Source organism: Lepidochelys kempii, chromosome 1 (genome assembly GCF_965140265.1).
Source record: "Lepidochelys kempii isolate rLepKem1 chromosome 1, rLepKem1.hap2, whole genome shotgun sequence".
NCBI lineage: Eukaryota > Metazoa > Chordata > Testudines > Cheloniidae > Lepidochelys > Lepidochelys kempii.
This window is the reverse complement of record NC_133256.1, coordinates 42,303,675-42,324,146: the sequence shown is the minus strand read 5'-3', so window position 1 is coordinate 42,324,146 and position 20,472 is coordinate 42,303,675. Positions and strand designations below refer to the sequence as shown.

The 20,472-nt window shown below is 46.0% G+C and overlaps 2 protein-coding genes and 1 long non-coding RNA gene across 8 annotated transcripts in view; 2 read left to right on the top strand and 1 right to left on the bottom strand.

The window, feature by feature from the left end:
• Positions 1-12,122, bottom strand: part of NUP58 (nucleoporin 58) — a 56,483-nt gene extending 44,361 nt beyond the window's left edge. For all 4 annotated transcript variants that reach the window (XR_012158422.1, XM_073340231.1, XM_073340221.1 and 1 more), the window contains exons 1-5: positions 11,843-12,122; positions 10,283-10,422; positions 8,470-8,505; positions 4,528-4,680; positions 2,222-2,356 (exon numbers count right to left, since the gene is read on the bottom strand). Coding sequence is in view for 3 of the 4 variants with exons in the window: in XM_073340231.1 (XP_073196332.1) it covers positions 2,222-2,356; positions 4,528-4,680; positions 8,470-8,505; positions 10,283-10,422; positions 11,843-11,961 (583 nt within the window). In the remaining variant the exon portion in view is untranslated. The remainder of the gene's footprint in view (positions 1-2,221; positions 2,357-4,527; positions 4,681-8,469; positions 8,506-10,282; positions 10,423-11,842) is intronic.
• Positions 12,123-12,219: 97 nt separating this feature from the next.
• On the top strand, positions 12,220-18,164 carry LOC140901605 (uncharacterized). The gene is made up of 3 exons (XR_012155907.1): positions 12,220-12,652; positions 13,905-15,793; positions 17,612-18,164. It is a non-coding gene; the product is annotated as an uncharacterized lncRNA (long non-coding RNA).
• Positions 18,165-19,382: 1,218 nt separating this feature from the next.
• Positions 19,383-20,472, top strand: part of MTMR6 (myotubularin related protein 6) — a 37,435-nt gene continuing 36,345 nt past the window's right edge. For 2 of the 3 annotated variants that reach the window (XR_012158420.1, XM_073340193.1), the window contains exon 1: positions 19,815-20,069. Coding sequence is in view for 2 of the 3 variants with exons in the window: in XM_073340193.1 (XP_073196294.1) it covers positions 20,016-20,069 (54 nt within the window). In the remaining variant the exon portion in view is untranslated. Of the gene's footprint in view, positions 19,498-19,814; positions 20,070-20,472 lie in introns of those variants that run through there. The other variant, XM_073340205.1, reaches the window with a different exon arrangement.

The following is a 20,472-nucleotide window of genomic DNA, read 5'->3' as shown; positions in this document are numbered from 1 at the left end:
GTGAGGAGATCAAGGTCTGTGGTGACAGGGTTCTGTGTGGGGCAATCTGGGTGTGGGCAGCTTGATGGGGGGTCTGGGTGAGGGGTTGGATCTGGATGAACTGGGGTGCAGACACAATGGAACTCTGCAGGGGAGTCCAGGTGAAGGTGGTTGGGGCTCAGTGGGGGGTGGGTCTGGGCATGGAGTGCTCAGAAGGGGGGTCCAGGTGCTAGCTTGGCAGGGTGCAGGTCTGAGTGCTGGCTTGGTGGGATTCAGTGGAGCGGGGATCTGAGTGCGGGGGGCTAGTCAGGGTGGCCCAGGTGCAGATGGGGTGGGGGTTTGAGTGCAGAGAGTGGTCTCAATGCAGGGGTGGAATCCAGATGCAGGGAGGTGGGGCTTGGCAAGGGGGTCTGGGTGCAGGGGGGCTCCGGATACAAAGAGCGAGGCTTGTTAGGGGTGTAGGTTCAATATGGGGTGGGAGGGGAAGGGGTTTCTGGGTGCAGGTGGTGAGGAGATCTGTGTATGAGGTCGATCTGGATTCACAGGGGTTGGTCAGATGGGGGAGCCGTTCCCCCCTCCCCTGCACAGCTGAGGAGTGATAGGGGAAGGAAGTGAGGGGAATATGCGGAGCTTCCTGCAGTCAGTGAGTTTTCTGGCATGGGCGGCGAGTTCTATGGGCCCGTGGTGCCTGGGAACCAGGAATATTCCAGCAGGGGGCAAGGCCCTTCTCGACCCCTTTGATGCACATCATGGTGCTGGTGACCTTGCCATCCCAGTACCGGCTGTTGTTGCACCATGGGCCCGGCTCCAGCCCTGTCCGAGGCTGGGTCTCTCCCGCGGCCCCACCTTCCGCCCTGGGCGCCCCCGCCCCGCACGTCCCCCAGACCATTTAAAACAGCCCAGGACCCCCACTCACCACCGGAGCAGCTTCCTGCCTGCTCGCTCCATGTGACTGCTGGCCCCTCCCTGCAGCCCCTGGGAGGGGTGGGTCTGTGTCCCGCCCCATGCGCCCCTGCGGCCAATGGGAAGCTGCGGGGGCAGTGCCGGGGGGTAGCAGCACATGGAGACTCCCGGCCTGCCCTGTCTAGAAGCTCCAGGTAAGCACTGCACCCCCACCCCCTCCCAGAGCCTGTCCCCCCCCCCTCGGCCCCCAAACTCCATTCCAGAGCCTGCACCCCTTCACGTCCCCAAACTCCCTCCCAGAGGCTGCAACCCTCCCACCGAGCCAGCACCCAAACTCTATCCCAGAGCCTGCACCCCTCATCCCCTCCTGCAGCCCCACACCCTGCCCTAGTCCAGAGCCTGCACTCAGCACCCAAACTCCCTCCCAGAGGCTGCACCTCCATGCCCTTCTCACACACCATCTCCTGCCCCCAAACTCCTTCCCCTCACGCACCTCCACCCCTTGCCCAAGCCCAGAGCCTACACCCAAACTCCCTCCCAGAGCCTGCACCCCACTCCCCCACCCAAACTCCCTCCCAGAGCCCAACCTCTCACCCCTCCTGCACCCCAATCCCCTGCCCCAGCCCAGGGCCTGCGTCCCAGACCTCCTCTCCCCACCCAAACTCCCTCCCAGAGCCTTAGGCAGGTGTGTGTGTGGGGGGGGTGAGGGCTGCGGGTTCTGGGCACCACCAAAATTTCTACAAACCTGCTGCCCCTGTTTTCTGGGGGTGGGTCTGACCCAGCCCTGGCTGCTCCTTGCAGGGAAAGAGAAAAGTTCTGTCCTCCCAAGCCTAGCTGGGACTAGCAGCTTAGCCTGGCACAGGGTCAGAGCCACTGGCTGGGGCATCCCCAACCCTCCAGTGATTTACCTCTCTGCTGGCTGCTCCAGGCACCCAAAACAATACACCTGCGCTGCTGGGGAGTGGTGCATGACCGCTCTTGTGGCTTCCCTTTGCTTCCCCATCAGAAAGCCATTTTTCTGAATGGAAGCAAAGAAATCTGTGGGGGGACATGAATTCTGCACACATGCATTGTTGAAGAATTCTGCCAGGAGTAATGGAAGAATATTTACATTCTTGCAGAAAGCTGCCAAAAATTAAATTAATTTAAGGTGCAAGAAACAGAATATTTAGAAGGTAATTGTATTGTCTGGTATTTTATGACTTGCTAAGACTAGTAACATTCAGGGAAAATGCAAAAGTTTCAGAGGGAATTATTTAAGTTTTACAGTAATCACATGGTATTACTTGTGTTTCAGCATTGTGAAATAGCAGTGGGAAAAGAATAAAACTATTTTCACCTGTTGCTGCTGTGGTTGCATTCTGGAAGAGCGTACCTCCCAAACCAGCTAAGGCTCCTCCCAGCGAAAGGCCTGTGGATGCACTTGTAGTTGGGGCAGCTGTCCCACCCAAATTTAATGTAAAGCCAGTAGAACCTGAAATTAAGAATGAAACCATCCTTAATACACAGACTATACAGTCCGCAGACAGCCTAAAATTATTACTCACAGGTGTGAACCGCCTCATTCATCATAAAGGAGAGTTAACACTGAATGAAATCTGCAGCAATAAACTAAATTCAGTATCATCACTAGGGCCCTACCAATTTCATAGCTGTGAAAAATGTGTCACAGACCATGAAACCAGCCCTTCCCCATGAAATCTGATCTCCCTGATGCTGGGAGCCTGGAGCTCCTAGCTGCTAGTCCAGCCACGCTGGGGAGGGGCAGGAGTTGTCCTTCCCCTGCATGGCTGCTCTTAGTGGGGAGATCAGCGCTACCTCCAGAAGCAGCACAGTAATGAGGGTGGTATACCCTCACTTCTGTGCTGCAGCAGCCCAGGAGCTGGGCTCTGGGCTTCCGACCCTTCCCCCGCCCCCGCAGCTCCTGCTCCGGCTCAGAGCGCCAAGCTCTTGGTTTCCTCCCCCAGTATCTCCTGCTATGCTAGGAGCTTCTGCTCCCGGAAGCTGCAGCTGGAGCAGCCTGGGCTGGGGGCCTCCCCCGATCCAGCCAGGGATTGGCGCAGCCCCCACAGCCAAGGCAGCCCAGGCTCTGGGCTTCTGATCCCTGTTGCTCCAGCCAGGTCAGCCCAGGATCACGAATTCCACCCTCCTCAGTAGATGCAGCGCCCCTGCTGCTCCAACACGGTCTCAGGGCAGCCCGGACTCAGGGCTTCCACCCCGCAGCAAGGGTTCAAGGCTGCCCATGCTTCAGCCCCACGGCTACAGCCAGGGCTCTGGGCACCCATGCTTGGGGCTTCTTCCCCCAGGGCTCCTGCTGGGGCTTCCATCCTGGGGCTGGGCACCCATTTTTCCAGGGGGCCCCTGCCTTAATCTGTCACTGGCCTGGACTGGTAGCTAGGAGCCCCCAGCTAGGGCATTCCTAGCAGTATGGGGGATATCCTATCCACCTCCAGGAACCTCCTCTAACTGCAGGAAGCTCTGAGACTTCTGCCTAGTCAGCACAGAAGTGAGGGTGGCAATCATGGGATCCCATTTTGGGTCAGGACCCCCTCCTTTACAACACTGTGAAATTCCCGATGTAAACATCTGAAATTGACCAATTTAAAAACCAGCTGGCCGTGAAATGGACCATGAATTTGGTAGGGCCCTAATCATCACCAACAGGGGGCAACTGTACTGACTGTAATATTCATTTTAAAATGTAATTCAATCAAAACTTCCTTTATTCAAGTTTATCTGAAGCTACCAAACAATTTTAAGAATTTCCACCAGAATGCTGCAGAATCTGACACACTTTAGGTACTGGTTGCTGCAAATTAAGTGGAATCTTGGTCTTAGTTGGGCATGTAGGTGAAGATGACTAGATCCAGCGGAACATCAAAGTCTCTCACATAGTAGAGGCTAAAAACAACAGTTAATTGTGACTTTAAAACTTCTACTTGATCTGAGTTTTTGGAGCAGGCAGAGAATAAGAGGTGAAATATTGCGGCATCTTGACTAACGAGAATGTGGGAAAAGTAGTGAACAGCTTTGGTGTACACACATACGGTTAGCTGATGTAGCTATCAACGAACACTTGATTATGGAAAATATGGTATGCATATATGGAGAAGGTGCCAACTGCACATTAGTATGTTAAGCATGGGACATACTATCGGAGGTACAAATTCTCCATCATGCTTTAACAGTACCAAAACCATTTGTCTCATTGACAGTAGATATTAACCATTTTCAGCATTATGATGCCCTTTCTACACTTGGGAGATGGTGAGAAATAGTTTTTAAAAACTATTTCTCACCACTGCCAATACAATTGAGCTCCACTGGTATTGGCAACATTGGAAACCCTGGTGTAGATGAGCCATCACCTAAAACTACCAGATGATGTGGTGCTTAAAAGAAACCGAGCATTTAATCAATACTGGGCTTAAAACAATGATAGTACCCCCTGACCCACCTATGCTAGCATTCCTAACATCAACACCAGAGAAGCTCAACCAGTCACTTAAATTCTGTGTTTCAGATTAGTCACATGTAAAAGGCATATCAACAGCAAGAATGCTCATCTATTTCAGAGTGCTTGTAAAGTACTTTGATATGCCTGAATGCAAATGCAGTGCAGAGTGCAAAATAGGATTTCCTTACCTGCTGCAGGAGTTGATGTAAGAGCAGAAGAAAGTGAGAGGCCACCTGCTGAGGTAGAAGTAATAGGCAAAGCAAATGGTGTGGCCGATCCTGCAGGTTTGTTGAACCCTAAACTAAAACCTGTGGTAGAGGCTGATGTAGCGGCAGGAGCTCCTACAACAATGAACATCATTCTTAAGACATTTTGTTGAGGCATAAGTGCTCAAGTTAACATTTTTGCCACCAAGTGTCATGCATTCTAAACACCAAAATTTTAAAGTAAACTTATCACCCTCAAAATGAATTTTACCAATTAAATATTAATGAAAATGCCATGACAAGGACCTAGGAGGAAAGCCACATAACCCCACATTTTGGTTTGGTTCCTTTCTACACAGGGAAGACAACAAGATTATGTATAAAAGCTTATCACAGCATTTCCTCTCTTCAAATAGGAAGATCCACAGATCTTACAATGCGCCTTGTTTATTTGTATCTGTACAGTCAAAACTGAGACCTGTCAGTCACTGGCTGAGGGATAAACCCTTTTGCTGAAGAGGGAACTAGCTGACAACCATCAGAGGTATAATGAAAATTGTGTCCTTCTAATTTAAATTGAGAGTTAAACGTTATTCATTTATCTCGAGTAGTGATCCTTCTATTAAATCAGGATGGTTTGGATCTGTGGTCATTACTACTTGAAAAAAGGAAGTTTTACTGTTCTTCATAAAAGGAAGGTCCTCAGAATCCCACAATGGTAATCCAGCAGCGTGTAGCTACGAAGAGAAATTAACCTAATATATAAGCAAACTCAAATATGCACACAGATTGTTTTTGATTTACTGACAGACTTCTTATATCCTGCAACATTATAATCCCAAATACAGCACTGAATGAGACTAGCATATCAGCTTTGAACTACAGTATTTTGATACAGAATACAGGGAAGGACAGGAATCCATGTGACAGATTTCTTTAAGTTACGGATCCACCCAAAAACTGCTACACCTGTTCAAGTGTGCTCAGCATAGAGAAGGTAAATATTTTGACTTGTATTTGTTGTTCCTTACAGTTAGACCACAGTAGAGCCTTGCTATAATGCCCTTCGCAATAGTAAAAGTTGGGCTATAACAAATGTGGTTGCTGGATCCCACCTCTGGCCCCGAGGCTGCTGGAGGAACACTGTCAGCACCTGCAGCAGCCCCGGGGCGGAAGGAGTACTCTGCCCCAGCCACGGCTGGAGACACTCTTCCTCTCCCGCACCCTCCCATCGCTAGAACAAATCCCTGGCTATACTGAAAAAATGGCTTGGATCCCCAGGGGTTTGTTATAGTGAAGGTGTACGGTACATGCTTCAGTTCTGTCTAGACATTTTAGTGCTGCACGGACATCAGAATGTAAAAATCCATGCAGAATGGAAAGGAGTGCCATCGCTTTCCCATCAGTCACATAGATTGTACGTGTGACTGTAGTAGAGCAACATATGGAGCAGACTTTAAGGATGAATGTCAAGATCATGCAAAAAAAAAATTATAATGAAAAACATGGTTCCTGTCCTTTATAGACAGAGCTCCCAAATCCAATATTTGCCTGGCTGCAAGAATGACTTGGTAAGTAAAGTCCACCAAGTGTTCAAAGGATGTTCATTTGCAGGGCATACAGCACCAGGTTAGAGTTCTGTTGAGGTTTAGCTGAGAAGCTGATTGAAGACATTTTAGTATATAGATGGAGAGATTCTTCCTTCTGGACACCCCCTACATGGGATACATTTAATGTGTGCCTTAACTTGGGCACCTTTAAACTCATAGTGCAACAGTCCTGATGGAACTCTAATAGGTTCTCTATTTTTGTCAAACGTGGAGTAACTACTTACTGAACACCAGCTTTTATGTTTTAGTCACATTATAGAGTGCACTAAGTTACTGAACTTATTTGGAAGCTATAAGCACAGAGATTTTCTGCCCAAATGTAATTCCTTCAGTTGCTTCCTTTCAGGAAGCTGTTATAGTGAGGGTGTGGCTTTATTAGGTAGCATGATGGGACTGTATGTGTATAGGTGCTTTCTGAAGGGCAGGAATATTTGTGGTTCTATCTAGGTTCTTATAGTGGGCATGAACAGATCATACCAGGTTTTAATGTCATGTTATTAGGTCTGAACAATCACACTCTCTGCAGCCAGTAGGATGCAACCAGAATCATGACAGCTCTCGCCTTAATTCTGTGTTATTTTTGATAGAAACAGTAATGGTGAGAAGGTCCTTTGGCCAGGACTAAGAAAGCTAAACTTGGTGACTGGAGGGTAACTGCCAGTTTGCCCAATGAAATGAGCGACTATTTCTCCATACAGAAGAGGACATCACTTCCAAACAGGTGTTCCAGAGATCTTGCAGTCTGTTCTGGGGGCTATTTTCCCTTGATTTGTTCTGTCTTCCTCTATAACAGTGGGCCTCATTCATTGTATTTGTTCACAGAACAGCATCAAAACTGTGACATTGTAATATGATTGTACCCCCTTTTAAGCTGCTTTGCAATGGTAGTAGAGCTTACTTTAATTTCACCTAGGACTCAACTGCTGCTTTGGGCCAGGAGCTATTTTGCTTTCCTATCTGCTTTTCAGGAACAGGTACACTTACACCTGCATTTCTTGCCATAGCCATGGCTGAGAAATATGAAATATTTAAAGAAGCATCAGAGAAACAATGAAGGTAGAAATATCTTCTGAAGGCTCCTTCCCAGCTCAACACTTCTTGTCCATCCATCAAAAGGAGTTAGAGAACAAGTCTGTTCATACCAGGTTCACTCAAGTGAAAGGCAGGCAGCAAAGTTCTCTTTTAACAACAAATTCACTTGTTTTTCTATTGGCGATTCCATGGGGATATGAACCTACAAACTTTGAATCCAACATAATTTCACCTGTTTCCTTTCCCACCCTTTGTCTAACTTGTCTATTTAGACTGTCAGCTCTAGGCACAGTATATTTTCTGCCCTAAAGAACAATGGATCCCATCCTAACTCGAATGATATTTGTTGATTTCAGTTCATCGATGCAAGTTTGTCACTCAAGACAGTAATATCGCTTGAGGTGAACAAGCTAACACATTTCAGTCATAGTGAATGGAAGGCCAAAAGACAGCTTTCCACAGCCAAATGGATCTTGACACTGGGAATGAAGAAACACTGAATGAGACAGTACTCTCTCTGTGCATGACCCACAGAGGCAATGTGCATTCACATAAACATTATACAATAAGTGGTTTATCCATGCAGGAAGTCAACAATTTTAGGACTTGAAAAGGTTCTGTACTCCCTCAACTGTGTAGAGGCAGCAGTTTTGATGGAGAACACCAGAGTGGATTATTGCCATATCAAAGGTTGATAGATATATAATAAACTTTGGTATGGGAAGGAACCATCGCTAAAAGAATCTCTGAAGAAACATGAATGCTTCCCTGAACAGCCTCAATTTGAAATATATATATGTATCTCAAACAGCATTGACATGGCCCCTAAAGTTCAGCAGGCCCTGGAAATTTAAGGGTGAGCAAATGTGAACTAGACAGAGCACCCATGTTCCTCAGTTCAGTGCACTTTGTTTCCAAAACCACATATATATCCCATGGCCTCATTAGTCCCAGCCAACGGTATATCAATCCTTCAAAACCAGTTTAAGCACACTGCCATAAAAAGAGCCAAAAGTTTCCTCATAACCATGTGTACCTGACCTCCCATCAGTGGTACATTAAGTGGAGGCATTTACAATAATTAAATTGTGGCAACTACAATAATTCCTTACATGGAGAAGTAGCAATATACTTTTATCTGTCTTTAATATAAGGAGAACCCATTCCATGTGGCTACCAGGTCTCTGCCTCAGCAAGTGCTCACAGTAAGAGAACAATTGGTCTTCTAGAGCATACTTGTTTGTCTCCAAATACTAATAGCTTCTAAATATGTGACTCTTACCCAGTGTTAATCCTGTAGCAATAGTTGTAGCTGTTCCTGCCAAGAAAAACAAAATAAAAATCCATAATCAACTTTATATCCATTTTACCAAGCTTCATATACACAATTTAGTAGTTGTTTATGGTTTATTAGTACCAGTAAAATACTGAATTATATTATGTTGCAGTCTCTACAATGACACAAGATAAACTGGAATACGTTTTACATAGTATTTTTGGATATAAAAGATTTACTCTGGTTTAGACTCTAAAACACAAAATAATAATAGGTTTCAAATAAGTATTAGCAGTCCAAACCCTCCTGGGAAAGCACAATTAACTTGTCAACGATGTACAGAACTCATTTGTGATGAAGAGCCATTGGTCAATAGTGACTATGAAATTAAAATGACAGTTAAGCAGTATACTAGTACACTACAATTTAAATGAAATTAAAGCCACTAAAAACACCAGAAAGTTTAAGTGGTTGAACTCCAGATTTACATGCTGTCAGGAATGCCAACATGCACAACAGCGTGGTTCTGCATTATAGTGGAAAGGATTACAGAGTCCATGGTCTACTCAGAATACTGGGTTTCAAATTAGTTTCTTCCCCATAGAAATTTAAAATCATCATTGATCGCTCATTACAGAGTTATGAAACTTCAGCTTCTAAGAAACTTACGGTACTTCTAATTCAATGAGGGGACAATAACTAATGGATCACTCAAACAGAGAGGCAAGCTAAGAGGATAATGCAACCCATATCATAGAATCAAAGAACTGGAAGGGACCTCAAGAGGTCATCCAGTCCCCTGCACTCGTGGCAGGACTAAATATTATCTATACCATTCCTGACAGGTGTTTGTTTAACCTGCTCTCAAAAAATCTCTAATGACAGAGATTCTACAACCCCCATGCAATTTATTTATAATATCCAATGATGTAACAATGTTACAAATATTCCCTGTAAAAGGTAACTTTAGACAATCATATTAGAGTGTGTGAAAGAGATGCATTCTCAAAAACCAACAGAGCCAGTATACAATTCACTAATATTAGCTATTGCGTATGTGTGATGGCCAATTTTAAAATGGTACAAGTTTTCTTCTGTACCACTGTTAAATAACCCACAGAACGGTTTATATAAGACTGTTAGTCTGAGAAAGTGTACACAACTGCCCAAACTTTGAAAGGAATTTTTGGCCAAATTATTATTGCTAATATGAAGAGCTTATAAGAACTATAGCATTGTAAATGACAACATAATAGAAAATGTATGTGTTTATGGCATCTGAAAATCATTGCTAAGAATATCCTCAAAGAAAGTACAATACAACCTTAAACCCACACTGCACTGAACCCCCATATTGTATTCAACTGCAAGCTATAAATCACACAAAATTTTGGTGGCCTCTCCCAATCTCCAGGAGATATACAGACAAACCCACATTTTAGGGAAGTCTTGTTGGAATGGCCAAAGCCTCCGTACAATTCCGTGTTTCATAGTATAAAATTCCAACTTCTATACAAAATTCATACACAGGACCAGATACAAATTTCAGATAGCAAGTATGTTTATCTATTAAAGGTTCACTTATCAGGGTTTCCTGTAATAGTAATGCCGTAATGCATTATTAAGATCTTATTTTTAAAAACGATAACGGATTTGCTAACAATGTATATAGCTACAGTTAAAAACATTTCAGCACACTTTGTGATGCATTAGTCTTCCTTTTTGTGTTTGTTCATTTACTAATTCATGAAACACACAGATTATGCAAAAGCCCAAATTTCTGCTATATTAAAGGAATAAATCCACATGTATTCCCTACCTGTATTAGTACCTCCTAGAGCAAGCCCAGTGGTAGATTTTGAACCAAAGAGTCCACTTCCAAAGCCCACTGATGGAGCTGATGTAGTTGCTGTAGCAGTCGAGGAGCCCAAGGTTCCAAAATTAAGCCCTCCGGTTGAGCTATTACAAGACAAAACTGACTATTAGCATCAATTATTTTGCAAACTAATCCATTTACTACATCCATATTTGCAATTATTTCATTCATTTCTTCCCCAAGCATCAGGCCCTAATAAGCAAGACAAAATAATATGGGGTTTTTGGTATTTACATTTTAGAAAGTGTATTGTGATGAGCCAAAAATCTTTACTGCAAAACAATAAGCTGTAGTAGGTGTCAAAAGAACCAATAAGCAGAGGGTATTTCAGTACATCATTAATAGTATATAATGTGTTACATCTTCGACATGCTAGTTAGGACATTAATCTGTTATTAATATGCTTAAATTATGTGAGACACCAAAGAAACTGTAAGGAGGTAGCATTGTTGGGTTCTCCAATGGGCTATTCACAGTAATCCTTAGCAAGAGGGAAGGCTGCCACACACTGTGGAAAAGTGTACAAATGCAGATACAGTCAAATGAAATTTGACTGGCATGTTCTTACTGAATCCTTAATTATACTAGGATGGTTTGCAAGCAGATTTCTTATCAGTCTAGCACCACCTGCATTCCCAGCAATATAAGCTGTAATATTCTCTAACCTGCAGGGGCTGGAGCTGCACCAGTTGGTAAACAAAACTGTTTACACCTTTCCATATTAAACCTCTCATTTCTACGGCATGTGGAGACCAATGGGACAATAATTCAACTCTCCTTAGAAACGTGCATTTTTAATTTCCGCTCTGGCCATGGGGGGGAGCTTGTTTGTTGCAGTAGCAGGGCACACAGCAGAGCGGAAAGGGAATTTCCAAAATACTTGGTTACTGATTCCCACGTATCCCTCTGGAGCACACGGCTGGACGGGACATCGCTCCACCCCCCCCCCCCCCAAGGCGGCAGCACACTTGCATTTGCAGAGGCCACTTTCATAGAATCTCAGGGTCGGAAGGGACCTCAGGAGGTCAACCTAGTCCAACCCCCTGCTCAAAGCAGGGCCGATCTCCAATTTTCGCCCCAGATCCCTACCTGGCCCCCTCAGGGATTGAACTCCCAACGCTGGGTTTAGCAGGCCAATGCTCACACCACTGAACTATCCTTCCCCCCGAGTGAAGCCCGTTAGTCGACCGTGCGCAAGCGGAGCCTGACGCCGACTGGGCGGAAAAGGGCCTTTCATCAGCCACGAGCTACGGGTCTCTCGCCTCCGGGGCGCTCTGCCGCGGGGAAACCCCGCCCGGGCCCCGAGTCACACACGTGCCGGCCCCACCCAGGGACGGGGGAGGCAGCTGAAGCGCAGATAAGGGCCGGGCCCGGACGCAGCGGGCCCGGGGCTCAGCGCCCCCGCCGCGGTGAGACGCGGCTGGCAGGGCCCGCTCGGGCGCTCGCCGCCCCACGCGGGAAGGGCCCATCCCGGGCCGCAGCAGGCGGGCGGCCCGTGGTTACCTCGGCTGGACGGCTCCGAAGGAGAAGCCTGCCCCGCCGCCGCCGCCGCCTCCCGCCCCGGCAGCGGCGGCGGAGCCGGAGCCCAGCGTGCCGGCCCCGAAGGAGAATCCCGCAGACATGGCGGCGGCCTGCGTCTCCTCGGCCTCCCTCTCCTCAGCGCCGCATCGCTCCCGGGCGCCAACTTCAAACCCGAGAGGAGGGTGGGGGGAGCAGGCGCGGCGAATAGCTCCCCGTCCCCACACGCAGCAGCCCTGCGACAATGCCCCTCCCCCCGCCGCAATGCACCAAGGGATAGTGGGGGAGCCGGCTGCGCGCGGACTTCACTTAAAGGGACAGTAGCGCCAGCAGGCTGCCGGCGGAGCCCTTCGCTCCGAGCGACCGGGGCTCTGCTCCCCGGGTCACCGCGCGGGGCGCCCAGGCCCGGGGCGGCAGCGGCGGCAGCCAGGCCCGAGCGCGCCCCGCCCGCCCCGGCACTTGGCCGGGCGTGAAATCCCAGCGGGATCCCGCGCTGAGGTAACAGTCCCGGGGGGCTCGCCGCGCTCCCCTCCCGTGGATTTTGCAGCATCCCGGGGCGGTGTCACCCTCGTCTCCTGATTTGCCCCATGGGCTCTGACAAGCACGATGCCAAAACCAGGGCACTGCTGCGACGATGTCCCAGCATGTGACTGGCACCACCACCTTGGTTTCTTCTGTCCCCTGTATCTGAAATCTTAATGCCACTGATAACAGCAATGCTTGCCACCCTGTCCTCCGACACAGACTGAGGAGGTGACAGGTCCCAGTCCTCCGCACGTGCTCAACTTTAAGCATGTGAGTAGTTCTACTGAAATCAATTGGACTCGTCCCAAGTTTAAAATTAGGCACATGCATAAATGTTTGTAGGATTGGGGTCTTGGCATAAACCACTCGGTGGAAAGTATATAAAGTTATTCATAATCTTGCAGTCCAGGAAAAAGTCTACATATGAAAATTCACCTTACAGCAAACTTTCAAATGTTGAAAAAATTACTTATTTATTACTTTGAATTACAGTGGGAGTGAAAATCAGCATTAGATTGCAGCTTCAACAGTCACTCTAATCTTGTAAACACAGAGATGCGTACTTCCATGATTGGGGTCACATAAGGATGGTATCAGTTTTTTTTATAATACACAGACATGGAGTTCCAAATAAACACATCTACGTATCTTAGTTTATGATTATGTATATCTATAGGTCCATAATACAAACTATTGCAACAATTACACATTGAAAAAAGTACTGTGCAATCAACAACCATGTGTCCTTTAAAAAAAAGAAAGAAGGCATTCAGTGCAAAAAAAATATATTAATAAAACATTAGGGCTGAGACTCTATATGCATATAAGGCAGAGGCCAGAATCTTGGTTAGAATGTTACTGCATACCTGTGGAAGGGGCTTAAACGTGCCTCAAACAAGCAACTGAAGGTTCCCTGTCTGCTGCAAAGTCTTTACCGCAAAGCAGAGCGTAATAGGTAGTTGCACTGGATGGTTGTGTTTTGATTGGCCTGTGCTTATATTTACACATGGATGCTTGAGGGATAGCCTTTTTATGGTCCCTGTGACACCAGCTTTCAGGGGCTCTGCATGTACCTCCAGAGCCTGTGGAATCCAAAATCCATGGAGAAAGAAGAAAGTCTCCTCTTTTACCCAAATGCTGTCCAACATCTAAGCTCAACAGAGTTTTCTTCCTGGCCTGTCGTGACCCACCATTAGGGCAGCTAACTGAAGAGGCCTGAACAAGACTGGTCAATGACACTAGAAGGCAAAATGCCATTGCCTTGTGTTAGGTTCTTGATGACAATGGAGTTTGAAGTAATGTTTCTTACCTACTTATGGAATCAGTCTGAGGGACACCCTTACAACATAGTCCGAGACAAAAAAGATCATTCTTTCTTGACATGGCAGCGACTGTGACCCAGTCTCCTCCACAAGTAGTACAGATGCAGTTTTTATCTGCCTGGATTTTGACCAGGCTGACTGTTTTTTAAACGTTCTGTGTTGTCCCTTCAGCTTTTTAACCTTTACCCCTTTTTCCCTAGTTTGGTCTAGATGACATCGACATAATGATGCCTCCGAGCATTTCCATTGTTTGAAATTCACTGCTTGACTTGCCAGCTGGATCATGATGTCACAAATGTTGCATTTGTACTGACCAATCAATAAGCAGCTAAGCAGCACAAAATGCAAACATCAGGGAAGCTTCATGTTAAAGTTCTAGCTGCGCTATAATTGACTGTGCTAGCAATCCCCAGACTTGGACAGACATGGCTGTAATCTAGAACAGTTTTCATGACCAGTGTGGACACTTTTTTTTTTTTTAGAACTACTGTATTCTATAGATCACCAACATAGGCACCCCAAATAGTCTGTAGTATAATTTTATAAAGATGGTCCTCAGAGGGAAAATCCCAGTGCGCACTGGTCAGGAAAACTGCACAGAAGCAAAATTTACCGTGCTCAAGTCAGGGGAGCTGGACAATCTCCATCCCAGAATACCCAGAATATGGAAAGAGCTGGCACATGAAACTGTAAGTCTAATAGTAATGATTTTTAATAAATCTGTCAAATCAGGGATGGTACTGTATGACTGGAGAATAGCAAACATTGTACCTATATTTTAAAAAGGGTTAAGATTGATTCAGGCAACTGCTGATGCATCAATCTGACCTCAATGCAAGGCATTTGAACAAATATTGAAAGAAAGAATAATTAAAAACATGGAGGGAAATGGAAAATGGGATAAAATGAAACTTGGGTTTACTGAAGGTAGATTGTGTCAGACTAACCTGATATCTTTCTGTGATAAGATAACTGATTTTTAGACATGGAAAATGCAGTTGATCTAATCAACTGCATTTGATATGGTGCCACATGGAAAATTATTTATTACAATGGGGATTAGCACAATGGGTTAGGAACTGGCTAATTTGGTGGATGATAACGGGTTGTTCAGAAAAGAGAACTATTAATTGTGGGGGAAGATTCTAGTGGATTTTCTCAAAGATCAATTTGGGGAGTCATTGTCAATACAGAGAATTGGAATATTATACAGGAAACATTGGATGACCTTAAGGACTGTAGTAATAGAAATGGGATGAAATTTAATAGCACAAAGTGCAAAGTCATTGCACTTCCTGACTAATAACAAGAAATTCGGATATGAGCTGGGGGTTCATCAGTGTATTAGCTGTATTAGTTGATCACAGGATGACTATGAATCACCAATGTAATGCAGCTGTGAAAAAGAAAAAGAAATATGGTCTTAGGATATATCAGGTGAGGTATTTCCATTAAAAATAGGAAAGTATTAAATGTCATTGTACAAGGCACTGGTAAGACCTCTCTAGGATAAATGTTAAATTAAGAATGAGAGTTAGTTTAAGTTTGGTTAAGGAAATAAATATGTGTTGTAAAGAAAGGCCCTAACTAGCAATTAGAAGGAAAGGCCTTGAAAATAATTAATTATAAGGCCAGAAGGAATGAAGTTGGGAGGATATCTGTTTCAAAGAATAATGAGATAAGGGGAAGTTTCTAAAAAGAAGGCGTCTGACTGATAGGGATGACTGCAGATGGTTTTAAATAAAGAGAATCTGTCTTTAAATGAGCCAACATGGCCTGTCCCAACCCACACACCGGTGTTAACACCTATGTGAATCCAGGTGCAATGAAAAAACTGCTAGTCAGCAAGAAGGTGGAGAGGAAAGGCCTAGGGAAGGAAGGAGGTTGTAAATCTTATCGGGGGTAAAACCAGAAATAAGGGTGATCTGTCTCCAATTGATTTTTAGGTGAAGTCAGTACTTGGCAATGACATCTCTTGTTTGTTGAAGAGTATAAAAAGTAAACTCTGAAAGGGTTCATTGCTAATACCTGCCTGACCATGTTTGAGCCGACTAACCTGGATCTAATTACCCCTGGGGTTAGTTTATTTGTAAGTATCTGATTCTTGATCAAATGTTTATAAATGTTTTGTTACTGCATTGGGTATGGTAAATTGCTTATTATTTAGGCTTGTTCAGAGCAATTGTATAAATACCATTTGGCCTTCAGATTTAATAAAGGAATTTATGGTTAAATTAGTGTTGTGGTAATACTCTGTATAAATATTAATAATTCCAACAACCTCATCTGGAATACTGTGTACAGTTCTGATCACCCATGTTCAATAAAGATGAATTCAATCTAGAAAGCTGCAGAGAAGGGCTGCTAGGATGATCAGGGAAATGGAATAACTAATAAAAACAATAGAAAACTAAAAGAGCTTGGCTTGTTTAGCCAGCAAAATGAAGGCTGAGTGGGAATGTATGTTTGTTTATGTTTCTGAACACAGCACGCATCACAGGGTCTCCAATAGAATTACGCAATTATGCAGTTTTAAACTCATCAAAGCTGCGAACTCAGACAGTACAAAACCAGACAAACATAGGCATAACATGTTGGGGGTGGTCATTATAGTAATAAAATACGAAAAGATGTTCCTAAATAGGAAAAGGAGGGAAGGAAGTGACCAGGGAGTGGGAGAAGAGCTAATTAACTTAAAGGACAATGTCGACACAAGGACAAATAGGTATAAACTGGCCATGAATAAATTTAGGCCAGAAATTAGAAGAAGATTTCTAACCATCAAAGGAGTGAGGTTCTGTGACAGCATTCCAATTGGAGTGTATGGGAGGGAACCTAACTAGTTTTAAAATGTAGCTTGATAATTTTTGTGAATGGGATTATGTTGGGGTTGCCTGTAATAGCAGGGGACTGCACTTGACAACCCAGGAGGCCCTTTCAGTCCTGTGTCCTATGGTGTTTGATGGTATTATGGTTTCAACCATAGTGTGGAAAGAGCTTAGGTAGCTACTGTGTTCAATAGGTGGATGACTGCTAGTGAACCGAAGACCCCTAAACAAGTACATCTTAGCGAAGTTCCTGGTGTTCTGACCCCCCAAATAGAGCAGCAGGCTCGTCAGTGGACAACTGTTGGTGGCCTGATCCCTCCTCCTCAAGCAGTAACTTTGGAGGAGGTTTCTGGCAGCTCATTTCCCCTGGGGGACACCTCGATCTTTATAGAATGCAGAGCAGTGGATCAGCCTTTTCTCCAAAGCACTGGGATCATCAGAGATGATTCTGACCCTTTTGTCAAGTTCCCTTTGTATGCACAAAATATCTGTAAGAGGGATGACACTGGCAGGTTCAACATCCTTTTCCAGGGATAGTGGGATCTTCAGAAGGGGGCTGTTGATGGCCCATACATCTCTTTTAGCTCTAAGAGGATCTTTGGGGAAGCCAATTGGTAGCTATTTCCCTCACATCTTCCAGAGCATCAAGGACATATATTTATATATTGTTTGTATATGTCTGGGCATGGTATATACTTTGTGTATACATAGTGTTGCCCCTTTTTGATCTTAGCAGCTAGTCAAAATTTTAGGTCCTGAGGTTGTTCCAGTGGGGAGTAGAAATTAATTATAGAGTCAGGTATTTTCTTTGATACAATCTTGACAAATTACAAGGAACGTATAAAGTCTTTCTTCTCTGAATGCAGGAGGAACAAAAAACAGGAGATTGCTTATTTGCTTATAGACCCCAGCCTCTTTTGCCAGCCCCTGACTCAGAAATCTAGATTTTTGCAGGGTCATACATTGTGCTTGTTCAGGCGGCCCCCCAGAAAATCCATTGGGAAGTATACAAACAGGTATCTTGAGTATTATTTGGTTCTGGAGTAGTTATTTTTTTATTTAAAACTTTCTTTTACAAGTAAATATGAAGTCATGAGGCCTTCTGGTCGAAAGACACCACACAGGAAGGAGACTTACAGGAAGTTGGTGATTCATGAGAAGCACACACAGACAGAGAAACCCGAAGGTCCTGGTGGAATTGAGAACATGCTTTCGACAGTCAGGAGAGACCAGTCCTCATTTTTCAATATTACCTTGGAGCCTGAATGTATTGTTGATCATTGATTGTCAGTAGGTATATTTTCAAATGTCATGAGCAACTGGTTTGCTGGAGGCTGTCTTTCTTCAAACAAGTCTTGAGATGGTTTGATTCAGGCTGTGATGTACTCCGTATCTAGAATTTCAATTCCTTTTTCTTAGACACAGTTGAAGCCTGAGTTTGATAACATTTATTACATGCCTTGGCTTACTGAGCTGCAAATGTTACTGATGGACATAAAATGATCTAATCCTAGTTTAAAATCCATCTGTAGTATTTGCGTCAGTCTGCAGCTGTGAAATCCTGTGTCATATCTGTGTGCATAACTATGTTTAAATAACTAATATAATAATAATAAATTTTATTGCACTTTTCATTCTCAAAAATCTTTAGGAACTTTGGTCCAAATTCACCCACTCATGGGAGCAGGAAGGTAGTGACTTGCTGTGCCAGATGGACTGATACATTGGGAAGGGGAGAGGTAGTGTTTCCACTGTTGACTTCCTCAGGGAGGTTGCGTCAGAGGTGGACAGCTTTATATTTCATAGAAGCCTCCTGGTAAGAGGTGACCTTCAACACTGGGGTCTGTCACTGAGAAATTTAACATGAGAACTGGTGAATTTAATAGATTAGTGACTATAACATTAATGGTGTGACACAAAGAGAAGATTTAAAGGTAGGGCTGTCACCTGTGTTTCATGGGAGATGAAGGCCAAAACTTATTTTTAAGAAGCACCACACCATGCTTTATTTGTGGTCCAAATGATGTATTACAGCCTATCATAATCTGCATGATTATAATCATGATTATCAGCTTTGGAATTTGCTTCCTGAGTCACCACAGTCTGGACCTGTACTCTGCAAAACTCCCCACTTCCCTCAATTGTTTGGGAAGATGCAGGCTGGTGAATTGGAAATGTGGGCCATGATCCTACCCTGAGGTCCACCTGGATGGACCCCTGCATCTACCCAGAGCTTGTTGTAGGACTGGGGCCTTAATTCTTTCTTTAGATTTTCAAGATGTGTCTCATACTCCAGATGCCTCCCATGAACTAATAAACAGTTATGTTGTAATGTTCAGCAACATAAAATAAAGTGATCTGTATATTGACCTGCTATGTGACCTAGCATGTAAAGCACCAAAACAGGGAGAAGTGGGTCAGGGGTACCTCTTGAAGTAATGGAGAAGGTGGGTTGGGGCGTCTAAGGCTCTTGCCTCCTGTAAGGCGTCAGCCCCTGAGGGCTGGGTTATTTTACCTAGGGTGGATATCATGGCGGGGTTTGCATTTAGTTGAGGTTTTGGGGAGAACCCCCAGTCTGAAGTGGGGTTAACTGGTGCCTGCTGGGCCCTGCCCTGCACAGTTTTATGTGGTTCCCACCATGCTAAGGGAGGTGCCGCTGCTGGGCAGGTCGGGGGCGGGCTCACAGGGCTGCGGCCTTGAACGCGGGGGCGGGTTCAGCGCTCGTCACATCCAGCCTCCCACCCGCAGCGCCTGGGCGGGGCGCGGGAAGAGCCCGATGCGTCCCCCAGCCGGCAGGGGGCGCTGCGCGGCCTCTTCCCAGGCAGTTCTGGCCGCTCCCTCGCCGACTCCGCCCCCGCTCTTTCCAGGAAATGTCTCTAGGTGACGGCGGCTCCGGCAGGGAGACGCTGGGCGTAGCGGGGCGGCGGCGGCAGCAGCTACCATGGAGCACATCCGCACCACCAAGGTACCCACCGCCCCCTCCCCGCGCGGCGGGGCCATCGGAGGCCGGGTGCGGGGCCGGGTGCGGGGCCGGGGCGGGTGCGGGAGGGCGCTGTGGGGGGCCGGGGGCAGTGAGGAGCTGGGTGTGGGGGCGCGGTGGGAGGCTGGGCGGGGGCGTAGGGTGGTTGGGGGTAGGATTGGGGGAGGCGCGGCGGTGGCGGTGGCGGCGGCGGCGGCGCCATGGGGAGGGGACCTTTGGGGAGATGCTGCCGGGAGGGTGGCGGGTGAGGCTCGCTCCGCGCCCGGGGCGGCTGGTGAGTCTCTGCTGCGCTGGGAGGGACAGTGGGTACGGGCAGAGGGGGCCGGGGCCGCTCTTTGCTGGCAGGATCCTTCCCCACCCCCGTCGGCCTTTGGAGTCGCGGCCGGTTTGGTGCAGCAGGTCTGTGAAATGCAAACAAAACAGAGAGTGGTGAAAGTCTCTCCGCAAAGCCACCTCGCCCTCCCTGCCTGTGTTCTCGCCGCTCTGCGCTGACAGGGTTTCCGATGGGAGCGGTCACAGGATGCGTTTTTCCTCCTGTGCCTCCCGGATCACGGAAGGTAGGGATGGAGCAGACTTTCCAGATCAAGTCATCTCATGTCTTCCCCAGCCAGAGCAGGATATAAGGGAAATATTCAGTGTACACCCCATTAAAGGGACTTGTCAGCTGGAAATCTAATTATGTTCAAAAGGAGTTAAAAATAGTTGCCAATAGTTCTTCTCTCCCCCCCCCCCCCAGTGTGTTTCTCTGTCAGTTCCTGTGGTTTTACAATCAAATCTTATTTTTTTTAAAATGTTTTCCTTTGCTGGGTGAAAGACACAAACAGAAGTCATGCAGAGGAAATGGTGCAAGTGATTGTGCATCTGATAACGTCTTGTGTACAAAGTAAACAGGCAGAGAAATGGAAACTCTCTTCCCCCTTTCTGGTTTTATGGTTTATTTTTATATGAATAGCAGGGAAA